Source organism: Anguilla anguilla, chromosome 4 (assembly GCF_013347855.1).
Source record: "Anguilla anguilla isolate fAngAng1 chromosome 4, fAngAng1.pri, whole genome shotgun sequence".
In the NCBI taxonomy this organism is placed as follows: domain Eukaryota; kingdom Metazoa; phylum Chordata; class Actinopteri; order Anguilliformes; family Anguillidae; genus Anguilla; species Anguilla anguilla.
This window is the reverse complement of record NC_049204.1, coordinates 15,596,380-15,611,568: the sequence shown is the minus strand read 5'-3', so window position 1 is coordinate 15,611,568 and position 15,189 is coordinate 15,596,380. Positions and strand designations below refer to the sequence as shown.

The 15,189-nt window shown below is 37.8% G+C and overlaps 2 protein-coding genes across 4 annotated transcripts; both read right to left on the bottom strand.

The window, feature by feature from the left end:
* Positions 1-330: 330 nt before the first annotated feature.
* On the bottom strand, positions 331-5,320 carry LOC118225153. Of its 3 annotated transcripts, none has more exons than XM_035413214.1 (8): positions 4,677-5,320; positions 3,705-3,870; positions 3,100-3,244; positions 2,807-2,920; positions 2,330-2,474; positions 1,375-1,523; positions 1,066-1,205; positions 331-965 (listed from the first exon to the last, which is right to left on the bottom strand). In XM_035413214.1, the coding sequence occupies exons 2-8, from the start codon at positions 3,802-3,804 to the stop codon at positions 811-813; spliced, it is 948 nt and encodes a 315-aa protein (XP_035269105.1). In that variant the 5' UTR covers positions 3,805-3,870; positions 4,677-5,320; the 3' UTR covers positions 331-810. The 3 variants fall into 3 exon arrangements, with proteins under 3 accessions (XP_035269105.1, XP_035269103.1, XP_035269104.1); XM_035413212.1 differs by having other exon boundaries at positions 3,705-3,813; XM_035413213.1 differs by lacking the exon at positions 4,677-5,320 and having other exon boundaries at positions 3,705-4,619.
* Positions 5,321-7,727: 2,407 nt separating this feature from the next.
* msrb2 (methionine sulfoxide reductase B2) lies at positions 7,728-14,530 on the bottom strand. Its single transcript, XM_035412851.1, has 5 exons — positions 14,300-14,530; positions 12,949-13,055; positions 11,731-11,807; positions 10,393-10,540; positions 7,728-9,197 (listed from the first exon to the last, which is right to left on the bottom strand). The coding sequence occupies exons 1-5, from the start codon at positions 14,415-14,417 to the stop codon at positions 9,093-9,095; spliced, it is 555 nt and encodes a 184-aa protein (XP_035268742.1). The 5' UTR covers positions 14,418-14,530; the 3' UTR covers positions 7,728-9,092.
* Positions 14,531-15,189: the final 659 nt, after the last annotated feature.

Sequence of the window (15,189 nt, the reverse complement as noted above, 5' to 3'; positions counted from 1 at the left end):
TGACAGTGATGTAGTGCTAACGTGATGTCACACAATCACCTCACATTCATTCATGAACATTAAATAATAAATTGACAACAGAATTAATGCAAATCATTTTTGGCTGGACCGCAACAGCGGGGCCAGCCCTACAAAGGCAAATGTCTGTGACTGAGTGATGAAGCTACACCATTGGTCACCCGAGTTATGACGTCACACCATTGGTCGGCTGGTCCAGCCATATACTAGGTTTTAACCTGGTCTTGTTGGAACATTCCTGGATAAATACAGTGATACCTGAACATGCATAAGCATGCACTTCATATGTGCAATTCATAGGAAGATAGAAAGGAGGAAGAAAACATTGTGAATTCATTTTGCTGCAGCTATAACAGGCACATACCCTAAATGCAATTGTGCAGTGTTTCCAGACTAAATACAACTGAAAATCCATTAACTGTTTCAAAGAGTGTGCAAACATAAATCATGTATAAATAATGAGTAAGAATGAATCTAATTAGACTTTAGAAATCATTAGGGAAATTAGCCTGTTTTCCCCACATAAATTGAAAAGGTCTTGAATGATATCATTTTCATCTATATAAACAACCATTGCATTTTCAACTAACAAATTACACAAATTAAAATGTCATACCTTGTTTGAAACATTTACCTTCTGTATAATTTCAGATGAAAAGCCAATATCACATTAGACATTTCCGTTGACATGTTGATTTCTCTTCTAGAACATAGCGATTCATCTAAGCAAAACTTTAACGCAATGAATTACAGTAAGACAGCAAGTACAGACATAGAGACGTGCACACTTCTCTAAGTGAACATTTTTTTCTGCTTTTCAGCAGTCTCCATCGGTGACATGGCTCCTTTCGAGCCCTCGCCTCGGTAGAGCGGCTGTTTCAGGTGTCGCCAGATCACCAAGGCAACTCGCACGAGGAACAGCGTGCAAACCAGCGCCAGCAGCACCGCTGAGAAAATGATCATATCAAGGGTAAGCAGAACATGCATTAACTCAGCACAGCGAGCTACAACTGAGCCATTCATAAATATTTTTCAAAAGTAATTTACCGATGAGAATGCCATTCCGGCTTGGCGCAGCGCTATCGTAATTCTTGGTCATATTTCCTGCCAGAGCCATAATCACCACTGGATAGATGGTAAGGATGTAGCGAACATGCTTCTCCACAACAAAGTTTTCCAGAACAAACCTGAGAATACAATCAATTTGGTTCTTTCATTTAAATCATATTGGAGAAAAAATGGCAAATTACACAATATATCACATTTTCTTTTATGCCTATCCACCTACCGTTCACATATGCGCACAATTACGCATACAGATGTCTAAAGCTCAAACCATTTTTCCGGTGCTCTTACCAAGTGATGACCTCTGTTAGCAGAATGGCGAGGCACACTGTGCCTCCGTCCGATTTGGACACCCCCGCTTCATAGCTCAACACAATGTTGAAGTTGATCAACGTGGCTATCGAGGTCCATGTTGTGTACACGCAAATGCCATTCTGTACCTATACATTGCAGAACAGACATAAAAAAACAGAGACATTCGCCTTTTCGAGAAACTTTAATCAGTACAATTACTGCATTGTCTCAGGCATTAAAACAGCTGTGCAACAGCTGCAGCATGCAAGACCGCTGTATTTTGCCTGATGACAAAATATTTCAACATAGGCTCAGGAAAAAGACATTCAGTATGACTGTAAACAGGGCCCTGCAACTAAGACCTCACAGGCTTGCACCATGGCTATGTCATTAACTGTTATCACCTAGTTTCTACAGCAGTAGGACACCAGGGGTCATTCAGGGTTTCTCAGATTACCGCTGTCTTAGTTCCCCCCAATATGCAGTGAGCTCACAGGCTACTTCACAGTAAGAATACATCTTTTCACAATGGAGCTAGCTATCCTGCAGGGCTGTCTGTTTGGTGCAAAATAGTCACTGGCATGCAGGAAAGTGTGCCATAGGAGCTGCAGTGCTCCTTTCATGGTGTGCAGGAATCGCAGCAATAAATCAAGAGGCAGAACTACTGATAGGAAAACTTCAACGTGTACTTCATATCCTGTAACCCTTTGAGGAGAATCCAGGAAGCCTACATACAGTGAGCCAAGGTTGTACACCACTGTATTTAGGAGATGAAAGGTAATATATCGGTGTCACTGGCCGTTATACTCTTTATCCAATAACACAGGAATGGACAGTGGTCACACATCACTACAGAAGAGCTACTTTAGGTTGAAATCTTACAGTGACAAGGTACCCTACATAACATAAAAACATGACAATTTAGTTTAAAAAAACATGTGTATAATCTCACCAGCACACGAAGACACCATAGATCCACTCTGTGATACTTGTTAAGCCAGGCACCATACACGTGAAGCCCATGACAGGAGAAGAAGACCATCAGGTAGTTTGTAAATGCAACCAACGCCAGCACAACGAGTGCAGGTATCATCAGTCTTTGAGAGTGAACAAAAAAAGTTATTGTTATATTCTGCCATCTTGTAATATTAACAGGGTGCATGTATTAGTACACTAATATAGTAGAATGAATGAAGTGAAAGATTCACAAAAAATGTACTATGTACCCAGTTCATTGCTAATTCCAGCTTCCAAACTACAACCTATGTTTACAGTGCATAGTATACAATTATTATACATGGCATGTTGTGTTGCTGCTGTAGCCTTGCTAACTTTGCCTGTCAAAGTTAAGAAGGTCTACATTTTTAAACTGTTCTTTCACTGAACATTTCAGTGTTGCATCTGAGACCAAGCAGCTTTGAGAACTCACTCTCTGTCCCACAGGATCAGCCAGATAATGTTTAAAGTCATGTTTATGAGCCAGGATACGAAGAATCCGTAGGGCAGGACAGCAGGGCTACAGTACACCCATCCATAAGCATTCCTAAAAAAACAAGCAAGTCAGACTGTAACATAAAATCCAGAATCAACACAATCTTATTTTTCTTTTTTAAGAACCATTACAAATTATAAACAAAGGCGCCACTAATAAGCCCAAAAAATAACATTCATTAGCCAATTTCTTGTGCCCTGTCACTGAGTTGGATAAGGGTTCATCCATACCTTCTGCAAAGGCCAGTGAAGATGTAGAGGAGCATGGCAGTTAACCAGGTGTAAATGATGCCCCAGATCGAGAATGTCCAACCTGATGGGGTGATTTCTGTGTCATATATGTCTGACACGTTCTTTGTGGTTTGAACAAATGGGCCTAGAGGAAAGGCAGGCAGGCTGTTTGTGTTCTGGACAAAGATGACAGCATTCCGTGAAAAAAAATGACACTACGTTTATGTTTTAGTAACAGAGGTGACTTAATGTTAAGAAGGCTAATTAGTCAACAGATTTTATTTAGGTGTGCAACTAATTGAGTAATTCATTGTATCTTTGGCCTTTTTATCTTTGTATGGATATCTCTGGCCAAAACAAAGAAAAAACACCAGCAATCTAGCACGGCACACACAGTAAATTATAAAACATTGTCAGGGTTCACTAACAACAGTGGTAAGTGTGGTCCTTGCTTACAGAAGGATTATAAATGGCTTGACACCATGTTTTCTGCTGTGGAATTTAAATTTAAAATCACCATTCTCATATACTGAAAGCAACACCAATCAATCTGCAGTTCATAGTCTTGGAAAATCAAGTTGTATTCAGGTAAGTAGAAAGCTTACCAATCCCAGGCCCCGCCATTCCGTTGAATGCCAGAACAATAACATAAATGAGCAATGAAAGCACTAGCATAGCCACTCGAGCAGGATTGTGGTCCCCCATGGTAACAACCTGCAAAAATATAGCGACTCTGAGCCAGGAATAAAGATGGACTGAGTCTTGAGTTACCTGAGACAGGTGGACCCACAGGATGTTGGGTAGAAATAAGGTAACAGTTGCGCAGGTGCAGTATGGTAATGTTTAACAGAGTAACTTACACTCTGACACATGCACTCTCGCACACATGCTCCTCAAATATGTACTCACACCCTGTCATTCCTGTACACACATTATCTAACATCCAAACATTCAGTCCACCCATAGAAACAAACCCAGAACGCACTGACAATCTCTCTCTCTCTGTCTCTCTCTCTCACCCTCTCTCAAACACACATACACACACCTTTGGTCCATTCTCACATTATTGGTCTAACACACAGATAAACACTCCTGATATGCACTCATTACATTCATTCATATTTTCTATACATCCTTTTAACTGCTGTCATACCTACCCTACCTCATTTTGGTATGTGTATACCACACAACATCTTCTTTACCAATGAGTCTGATATTCAGCTATTTGTAAATATTGTCTGTGACTTTTACCTTACTTGCTATAGAACCTCATGCTGGATAATATACTGCACCCAATCATAGAGCGTGATAACATTACCAAAATTTCAAAGAAAAGAACAGTGTTTTCATGCACAAAGAAAGTTCCTATGGAAACTGCTGTATTAACAATTGTTATCTGGAGTCCTTCTTCAGTCATCCACATCTAGAAGCAGCCATGAATTATGAACTCAACTATCTGAAACAGACAAAACACTACAGAGACTACACCAGTTTGTATTCTATTTTCACACAATGAAAGTTACAATGACAAGCAAAAACCTAAATTCTAATTGAACGTGGAATACAGGATGGCTTACCGTTTTTCACAGTCAGTGAGGCTAGAGAGAACTCAGATGGGAATGCAAGACGAACTCAAGCGTTTCTCCTCAAGGAGGGGCTTCCACACACATTACATGCTATTCTGTTTTTTATTGTCACTGTAAGGGGAAGGCACTGATTCATAAAAGGAGCATTCCAGTTTTATGGGTCACGTGTACAGCACTATCAGAAACAAAGTAAAAAATGACTGAGATATCCTGCATCTGCTGTAAATGCATTTTTTACATGCCTCACATGCTTCATAGCCTTTTGATTTGAAATGGAAGGGACCAAGTACAAATGAGATGACCATGTAAATACTGTAGCCTACTGGAAATGGACAACTGAATGATGTGGTTTTTTTTCTTTCAAATATATAAAGTTAATGTAAGGTTTTCTTTTGCATTTCTATCAGGGTGAAAATTATTTGAAAATTCCATGGCACATTTCACATCCCCTGTGAAATTTTCTCTTTTTAAAAAAAAATTAAAATGTCATTACAATAAACAAATCGAATTCCTTTCTAGAGCTCTTTTATCATTTATAATGTAGACAACAGAACAGATGTTGTATTTAGAGTGCACTGCCGATGAATTATTGTTTCATAACGTGATTGAATAATGCCTGGTGTTGAATAACACTGCTGTCCTTCACGTGCCCGTTTCAATGATTAACCACGTGATTTGTGTGGTAGAGATTGCAAAGCTTGAACTCTGCAAAGCTTGAACTCTCCGTGAAGACCGTTCATTTTGTCATCGAAGGTTATACAAAAAAGCGAGCAAAGCCTTGAATTGATAGCACGTGAAGTTAAAACCGCACATGTGCAATTCAAGTTCAGCCATGCCTCTCATTCATTGCATTGTTGCTACCACGCTGTTCTGTGCTCTTTTCATTCTTATCTTTGACTCTCTAGTGCCTGCTAGTGTCGCCCCCTGAATGAACATGACAGCTTTTAAAACAATTAGGGGTAGCATTGTTACCATTTATGCTGGAGAGAAAAATAATTAAACAATGTTATTTGCATAAACTGCAAGTAAAAGCTTAAATTAAAAGTGCAGTGATATAAAAATAGTATTTAAATTGTAGGCTATTTTATCTTTACAGATGCTCATAAAAGGTACAAATGCTTTAAGGAAAATGGCAAAACCTCTCCGGATTATACAACTTTATCTTAATTGGTGCCTAAAATAACAAAACAGACTTTTAATTTATAAAACATATATCTTTCTGGTACATGTATATCAGGGGTCCTCAAACATATCCAGAAAAGCCTGGTGCACAATAAAATGTCCAGTGTTAATTCAACTCTTAACAGTGTTAATTCAACTCTAACAGATAACATTTGGTACCCATTGGGGACACTGGACATTTTTACTGTCTGTGGTTGCAGGCTTTCATTCCACGCAAGGAGTTGCACACCTGATTCTACTAATCAACCACAAGAGTCTTTTGCTGATTAGTAGAATCGGGGGTGTAATTGCTCGTTTGACACAAAAGCCTGCACCCACACCAGCCTTTTGGATAAGACAGAGGACCCCTGATCTATATTTTTGGATATTTACACATTTATATACATTTTTACATTTTTTATTTTGTATCATGTACCTCTGGTTTGCTTCAGATCTGCCCAAACACATTAATGTGGTCTGCATTGGTACTTACTTTTTCTGAATAATTCCCTACCAAGACCATGGTCTTGATAAGCCTATGCCTATATAAATTAAAGGCAATGAAAGTAAGGGTTCCTTACATTAACTCTATTGCAAATTAACTCATTAACTTGCATTTTTTCTATCTATCGTTTATTTATTAGTATGGATATACAGCTATCTCTAGGTCAGGGACAGAAGCAATTCCCGTTCACCATCAGTTGTTGATCTGGTGTTATCTCAAAAACCTCCAGGACTTTGGTCCATATTCAGAAGATTTTACAATCTTTCTGTAGGATGGGAGCCCCTGTAATTAATCAGAGTTGATATATTAATGTTTGAGTCTGCTTTGTCATTCCATCCGAATAAATACTAGGCTTTTAAGCTTATATGCTTATTTACAATTGATAATTTAACATATCTCAACTGGTTTGCTTTGTACTTAGATACAGTAATTGCACCTTCCAGGTTGGATGGGGGGCACAGTTTCAGGACCTCATTACCTTGTCGCACAGTGCACAGTCCTTGGTCCTCTTCTCTTTCTCTATAAGTTTCTTGGTTCTGCTAGCTCCTCCCATGGTCCATCTTTTCACTGCTACACTAATAATAAACCACTTCTTCTCTCCTTCCTGCCCTACAATACACTGGTCTCAGTGTGGATTTCAGCTTGTATACAAGACATCTCAAACTGGATAGCAAAACCATTACCTACAGCTTAACCTTGGAAAAACTGAGAAAAATACTGTTATTCCTATAACAGTACCTCCCCCCTACTTGACCTTTCGCTCAAGCTGCACCACCGTGCCACTGTCTTCATTTGCTGGACAACACTTTTCAATTTCGACAACCACCCCAGACTGAGCGTTATAACTCTGCTTCTAATCTCCTTCCACTGCCTACCTACATCAGCTGGCATGAAATTCAAAACCTTGGTACAAGGCTATAGGCAGCTAATGAGACCACTCCAAAAACTCCTACACACCAGCCAGACCTCCGCAGTCTCCAACTTCTAGGCGACTGACACCACACGTCTGCACTTCCAGGTCACATCTGTTTTGGTCCCCTGGTGATGGAATGAGTTCCCATTGCAATCAGAACAGTAGAACCCCTATCATCCTACCGATACAGACTGAAGTCCCACATCTGCAGATTGCACCAAGGCTCCCCTCGCCCTCTCTAGCTATACCCTTTCATTCTTTCCCAATGTAATGCTACAGGCACAGGTTAGCTGTACAGTGGCATTTATTTCATAGATTCCACAGTTATTTTAAATGGGCCTTCTGTGCCATCTAGGAGATACTCTGGTGAAGTCACCCTGGAAAAGACATCTGTTAAGTGACTGCACTGCAATGTAATGCAATGCTCCTTTTATTTAATAACACTAAATTACAAAAACCAGGGTTTGTTGTCAAAATATTTTAATCATGACTAGATATCAGGATATGCTGCCAGACAAAACTGTGCAAAATGCTTTATTTAAGCAAAAATATATTTTAAAGATCATGTAACACCTAATTTTGGGCACACTGAAATTGTTAAAATTTAATGTGTGAGAAAGCATGCGTGTATGTGATTCATTACAGAACGAACACCATTGGAATTTTTTTTTTATATATATATAAATATAAAACATTTTCCCAGGGACTAATGTAACTATAACAGCAATGGTTATTTTGCTTCTCTACAATTACCCCAGGTAAAACTGAAATACACTCAGAGCTTTCATACATAAAGGTCATAATAAATTAAATGATAAATTCCTTGGTGAGTACATATATATATATATATATATATATATATATGTATATAAATATATATATATACACACACCTTAAACAAAAGGTATTCCTAAAAAGCAACAGATTTTAACAAATATCTAATTGAACCAATATTAGCTTATATCACGTAGCACTGTTAATCTCATGTCATATTCATTTTTAACTTCTCAGTAAACTTTCCATTAGTATGTTGCGGTTATTTAACTTTCACTAAATTCTACCTTAACTAGTAGAATTACAGACTTTCATTATTGTGCATACATCAGCATCTAAAACAAGTGTTACCGAATTACTGTTTGTCCAAAAAAGTGGCATAATATGACCTAAGAAACATGAGAACACACAATTCTGGAATTCAGTCAAGGGCCAGGAGAAGTTTATGAATTTAAGTGTATGAATGTACTATGACTCCAATGTACATTTAGACTATCTATTTTGGATTTATGAAACTGTTAAATGAATTGAAATGCTAAAGTATATCACTTTCAAGTTCACAATCTTTCCAATACAACAAATTTCGAAACTGACATTCTAATAGAATAAAATAACCCATTACCTACATGTGTAATGATACTTTTACATTATTCATAGCCAAGGAGCTAGTCACAAACTCAGCTCAAACAGTATCTAGACACAATATTCCTAACAAAACACAAATGGCAGGGATATTGTGTGTGGACACATTCATGTCAGATGAACATAACATACATTCAGATAAACAAATTATAAACTATAGTACACGTGTAATGCAAAAGAAAACATTTTTGACAAAAAAAACCCATATGTATATACTTTTATGGTCATTTCTTGAAGTTGAAGGCTGCATTTCACACACCAAAGAAAATCAATCACACAGAAAAACCTGCCCACGATATCTTGTCTTAGAGTATGACTCAGCTCATGTATGACAATACACAGCATGCTTATTTACACAATCCCATAAAGCTGCAAGAAAGTCTTCTACTGGAATGGGAGAGAACCAAGGGGCCTACTTGGCTCGTGGTTTGAAGTTGAGGGCTGTACTGTTAATGCAGAACCTCTGGCCTGTGGGATCTGGGCCATCTTCAAATACATGACCAAGGTGGGCATCACACTGCAGTGAAGGAGAAATTGTTACATTAAACAGACACAGATGGTGCTCTATATCAAGATTCATTTTCAACCTGTTGTACTAAATACTTTGTAACACTTTGTACTATAGATGCTATATGGTTTCCATGTATGGCTATATCTGAGAAAGACATATACAATGTATGATCAGTGAAGACAAATGAGGCCTTTAGGCACAACCTAATTTCTGTTATATGAAAAAATGCAGGTTTTATTTCATCAGATTATGATCAAGATTTGAAATGATAACGCTATTTGTCTTCTGCAATGTTCAGCATTCCTCAATTTTCACATTGCATTTTCAAGTGCAAACAGCTGTCCTTGACATAATGATAAAATGCTTCCCAGAATGCAATCAAATAACCCAAACAACCATTACAAAAAAAAGTGCAATATACAACTTTTTAAAATCAAATGGCTTATACAACTAAATGGCCTTGTTACATCCGCAGGCCATTAGATTCGGTGAATGAAATTCACATTCATGTCCTCTAAATTCACTGCTTTTATTTACTTTTATAAAGGAGAGTGTACAGTCCATTCTCCTTGTGTATTTTTTCTCTTTACTCAAACGGTGGGTAAGCAAAGAGGGTTGCCGGTAGAGATGGGATCACAGTGCAGGACGTGTTATGTTGGGGAGTCAAACCCCGGCCACAGAGAGGGATTTGCAGTGTGATTTGACCGTCAGCGACCCTACGGACTACGTCACAAAGTCTTCCTAGTTTACCTTTTATATCGCACTGTTCAGGCCAAATCATTGTTCAAAAATAAAATGACCAGTACACTCCTAGTGACAGACATTGCTAGCAAGCAATATGTTCCCAAATATAGCCACCGGCATCCCAGAGAAATGGAGGTAGGCTAGCTAGGCATCCAAATTGGCCAGCTACCTAGTTTAGTTACTTGGTAAATTTATTTACCTTTGTTTAGCTGCAAATATTAAGGTCTCAGAATCTTATATATTGAATTCTGTTTGAAGTCTTGAATAATATTGTAGTGCAAAGGTAACTTATCCTTATAAGTGCATGCCAAAAGTAAAACATTAACTGCAAAGTATAGGATATATGCACAAACTCACAATTCTTTTTGTTTTTTTAACAGTAGACTTTCTCTAATATTCCAATTCATAAATGAATGGAATAATTTCCCTGTCTTGAACTTCTGGTCCTATTGCTCACATGTTTGCAGATGACCTCGGTCCCAGTACTGCCCAGTGAGTTGTCAGGGCGACGCAGAATGTTGGCATGGCTCTCGTCTCTCTCCCATGTTCCATGTGCCTCGTTAAAGGATGGCCATCCAGTTCCAGAGTCATACTTGGCTTCCGAGCTACACAAGAAGACAACAAAGCTTTCTTGGTCATTCTTCCTCTTCAGTATGGAAAATGGGCTGATAATATCATAGCAAATAATCAAGAGAAGACTGGAGAGGAAATATAATATATCTAGCATCAGAAATCTATTATTGTGTGTTTACAAACTGAATAACAAATGTTTAGATTAAGAAAATTGCAACTCTAAATTCAAGAAATCCTTGGGAAACCAAGGTATAAGCCAGCACAGTAGCACAGAAAAAGTTAGCACAGTGGGACAGAGGGAAAATTTGTGGGTAGAAGTAAGAAATAAGTCAGAAAATTGGCCAGGTCTTGACCAGTATCATTGAACAACCAGTTATATCAAGTGCTTGTAAAACTTAAGTGTACCACCAGGGGGCAACAATCCAATGTCATACACTTGCCCTACACATCAACCACTACTTTTACAACATAGCATTATGCATGCAAGTGGGGAACCCATTCTGTGAGCTGTTGTTAGCATAAACATTCTGTGCTGTGCGACATTATAAGTGTGGGAAAAGAGTCATAAGGTTTTGATTCCCAGAATATTGCTGCACATGACCTTTTAACCCTCTGATATTCAAACTGTTCACTGACTTCCATTTGAAGCAGGAATGATGGTAATTGTGTCTAAGAAATTGTTTAGTCCACTCAAATTCATAACATTTGAATTAACCTCCACCCCTGCCCTTAAGTTCCACAGTGTGTACCTTGTTTGTTTAATGAGGAAAAAGTTTGCTAATGAAGGAACAGACTATATCATGACTTAAACATAGCAATTCAAAGTGCCTTTATGCAACAAAATTCACCAGTGCTCACAATCAAACATTTATATATGACATTATGGTTTGGTAGCACAAGTTAATTGTTCACAACCAATTACTTCATCTGTTAATAAATGTGAAGGGTTGTATACAAAAGTGACTGTGAGTACTAGAAGTGAGCTCTCCTGAGTGACCTGTCATTTAGCTTGCAGTGACAGTCAAATTTAGTGTTCCTGATAGCTGAATCATAAATAACCTCCTCACAGTAAAACCACAAGAGCTACTTATGAGCACTGAAAGAGTCCAAGTGGCACATCTAATTTGTGAATGTGTGAAATTTTAGTGGGCTGTTCAAAGGCTCGACTAGCTGCTCATGCTAATTTATTTGTTTAGCCCTTTGTGGATATGAGGCAGCTTACCTGAAGAGTGGGGTGTCACAGCACACACAGTGGTACATTCCAACCTCATTATGGCTCAGGTAGATCCCACTAAAGGGCTAAACAGATTGAACACAGAAATATTTAGAGAATGTTATTAAATCGTTTATGAAACAATGCAATATCAAACCCTTTCAGACATTTCCATCAATCTCACAGTTACAATGATTGAAGCAGAGCTTTAGGGACAATGAGTGCAATGGCAGAGCTCATTCTGTGATACTGACCCAAAACTTTAATATGCGATAGCCAATATGTGAAATGAGCTGTCCCTGTTTAGCCATTTTGAGCATCTGCATCAGTTGAGTTTTAGTAGTGTCATTATTTAGGTGCTCAACAAGCCTGAAAAACTGAACCGTTGGGAGTTTTTATTTGAAATTCATAGTGATGTAATGTTGCATGCACACACTTGCATTCAGAGTGCAAAAGATTCACAGGAAACCTCACATGATCACAAAATGTGGGACAAGAGGCACAAACTTTTAATAGCTATCTAACAGATCGTAGTCCTACACATAATAATATAGAAATAATCCGAACAGACAGCTGCTTACTTAATATCAGAAAACACACATAGAAATGACTTACCATATGAAAAAGCAAGCTATGTAAACTAATGATAATCTTTATAAAGACCCATTTCTAAATCCTAAATCAGTGTAATTGCACTTGTCATCTAAAGGCAGAATTATGATGTCATATCACCAAAATAAAAGACAAGATGTTGAGTACCCTGATACTCCTTTTGAAAAAAAAAACTAAATTAGCAACTAGCTTCTCATAATAAATTATTTAAATGAAATGCAGATGGCTGTTTCTCCTATTTTAATTCCACACAGCTTTTAAAGGTATTGAATTAGAATCAACCAAAGTATCACCCCTGTACACACACTGAGATGATGTAACCCACCATTTGTGATGACCATGCATATATGCATGAGCTATGTACAAACTTCAATGGGCATATCTCACTTAATAGAATGAATACAGAATGGGCACCATACAGGGTATTTTGTTGGACTTTTAAATGCTAGTTCCATTTCAAAGATATTACTATATTCAATATGAACCTGGAAATAATGTTCAGAATTCAATATTGAACATACCCGGCAAAACATGTGAAGCATGTTCCCCAGGTAAACAAACACATTTCTGAAGGGAACAATGAACATGTTCAGAAACCATGGGTTGTTTACTCACCTCCTCTGTGCCTTTCTCCCTGGTAACCACGTACTGCTCTGGAGTCAGCTTCTTTTTCCAGTCAGTGGATACGCCCGTCTCATCATAACGCGTCAATGACCTCAGTCCTGGACACACAACTAGGTATGGGCGATGTGGACTAAAAATTCTCTTAACACAAAATTTTGAAGACCTTTGGATTACCTGTTATAGGCCTATGTCATTACATGTTTGGTTGTCACTTTGGCTGTTTTGCTTCTGTACCATGTCAGAATGTTGGATTATTCTTATCAGAACATGCAATGACAGGACAGTACACCAACTGAAAAACTGACAAAATTGATAGCCAATCGAAAATCAGTTCTGTGCTGGCAGACAAAAAGAGCTACACAGGTGAACAATGATGCTATGAGCATTTGAGTTGGCTGTCTTGATTAAAAAGAATAAGCATGAAATCCATTTTAATAGCTTTCACTGTTACTTCAGGGATTAGACTCGACCATGTAAAACTATGTATGCAACACAACAGATTGTAGATTTTAACCCATGACCGGCATTCACACAGTCATTAGCCTTCCCCATGACCCATATTTTCACCCATAGTCATGGCCCATGCCACAAAATGCTCATGATCCCACCTAGTAGCCTAAGGTTAATTAAACAGCCCTAATTCTGAAAATGGAAGGGAATTTAAGGGGCCGTCCCAAAATTTTTAGTCACTGACTTCAAGCAAGCAGACGTCTCGGCTCTTTTATTATTCTAGCTTTGTCACAGATAAGCAATTTGCAATTATTTATTTATTTATTCGTTTTTGTGCGATCTGGCAAAGGAAAAAATAGATAAACGGAAAACCCACTAGAAAATTTATATATTAAATTACTCGTCCGCGAGGAATTCAAATGCTCATTGGGCCTTTGTTTTCTATTTTTGGAAAATGCAAGTCACCGGAAAATAGCACAGATGCGCGCTTTTATGGTGGAATATTCCAGTGAATGAAACTCAGAACTAGCAATGGCTGTGAGTGCTTGGGTAGGTGGAGACAAACTCTAAATATTTTTAAATATAAATGTATTTATATAAAATATAGGCCTATGCCAGGTCTTTTTAAATCCATTGGGAAAATTTCAGAGGGAAAATGTGTGGGGATTTACAGTGTGCAGATTTAAAGATTGCTGGAAGGAAGTTAGCTTAAAATGAAGGCATCTGGTAACGATCTAATCCTACAGGAATACTGCTATCATGTATTATTCAGTTCAAAATCATTTTCACAGTAATTGAAATGCATCACAAATAATAAACGTATGCAGCAAAATGCCATCGAGAGGTCAAACAGAACCAGCAACGGACTTAAGCGTGAAATACAAGCACTTACCAGAAGTTGTACAGATTGGACGACTCACTCTCGAACAGCGTAATGGCAGCAGAGGCTTAGCAGTGGTTTCTTTCAAAACAAGAAAAGAGAATCTTGCGAGAATACGAGACATGTTCATTTTACTGAATCCACACAGTAAGCTCGCTTCGGTCACGCTGACTATACAGTACTCGCACTAACCGCCGGCTGGACTTGAACGGATGCATATAAGAGCGTCTCTTGACAGGCCGGTGACGCCCCCTCGCAGTCTGTCCTGGCGTGGAGGGCAGAGGTAAGGACTGCCAAAACTAATTTCAGGATCCAGGCAAATTAATCCGAACCCTCACTAAAAACTCCAATGTTAAGTACGATGTTAATGATAAAGATTCATATCTATTCCAATTTATCATTATCGTAACATTTGGAAGAAGCAATAAAGTACCTCATCGACACTAAATAAAAGTTCCTGAACATCAACATCAACATCAAAAAATAATAACAACAATAATAATTACAATAATAATACTCATCACTGTTATTATTTGTTATATTCTGTTATTATTATTATTATTATTATTATCATTATTATTATTATTATTATTATAGAAGTGCAATCTCATTCATTTCTGTATGTGATATAACTGGACATGAGTCTTTAGTTTTCCCAAAATTAATTGCCAAATGTAGTCAGTCTGAAACTCCGTAATATAAGCAAATGGTCTTCATTGTTCAATTAAATATGTAAAATAACTTTTTAGATGTCCTGTCATATGAACTTCTACATTTGGGCCGGTGTTTTTTTTTTTTTTTTAATTATTTATTTTTTTATTTATTTAATGTTACGCTGGTCTGAGAAATTAATTTGTAAATGTTAATGGTAAATGGTGAAGGTAAAATGACCCATGCGCATT

Bases quoted from the DNA above. Each gene is read 5' to 3' on its own strand.
- LOC118225153 (XM_035413214.1), bottom strand. From the start codon at position 3,804: ATGGGGGACCACAATCCTGCTCGAGTGGCTATGCTAGTGCTTTCATTG. The intron at 3,245-3,704 runs GTAAGCTTTCTA...CCTTTCCTCTAG, and splicing joins AATGGCGGGGCCTGGGATTG to GCCCATTTGTTCAAACCACA. The intron at 1,206-1,374 runs GTAAGAGCACCG...TTGTATTCTCAG, and splicing joins CTAACAGAGGTCATCACTTG to GTTTGTTCTGGAAAACTTTG.
- msrb2 (XM_035412851.1), bottom strand. From the start codon at position 14,417: ATGAACATGTCTCGTATTCTCGCAAGATTCTCTTTTCTTGTTTTGAAA. The intron at 13,056-14,299 runs GTAAGTGCTTGT...TTGTGTGTCCAG, and splicing joins TCCAATCTGTACAACTTCTG to GACTGAGGTCATTGACGCGT. The intron at 10,541-11,730 runs GTAAGCTGCCTC...CTTCTTGTGTAG, and splicing joins TGTGACACCCCACTCTTCAG to CTCGGAAGCCAAGTATGACT.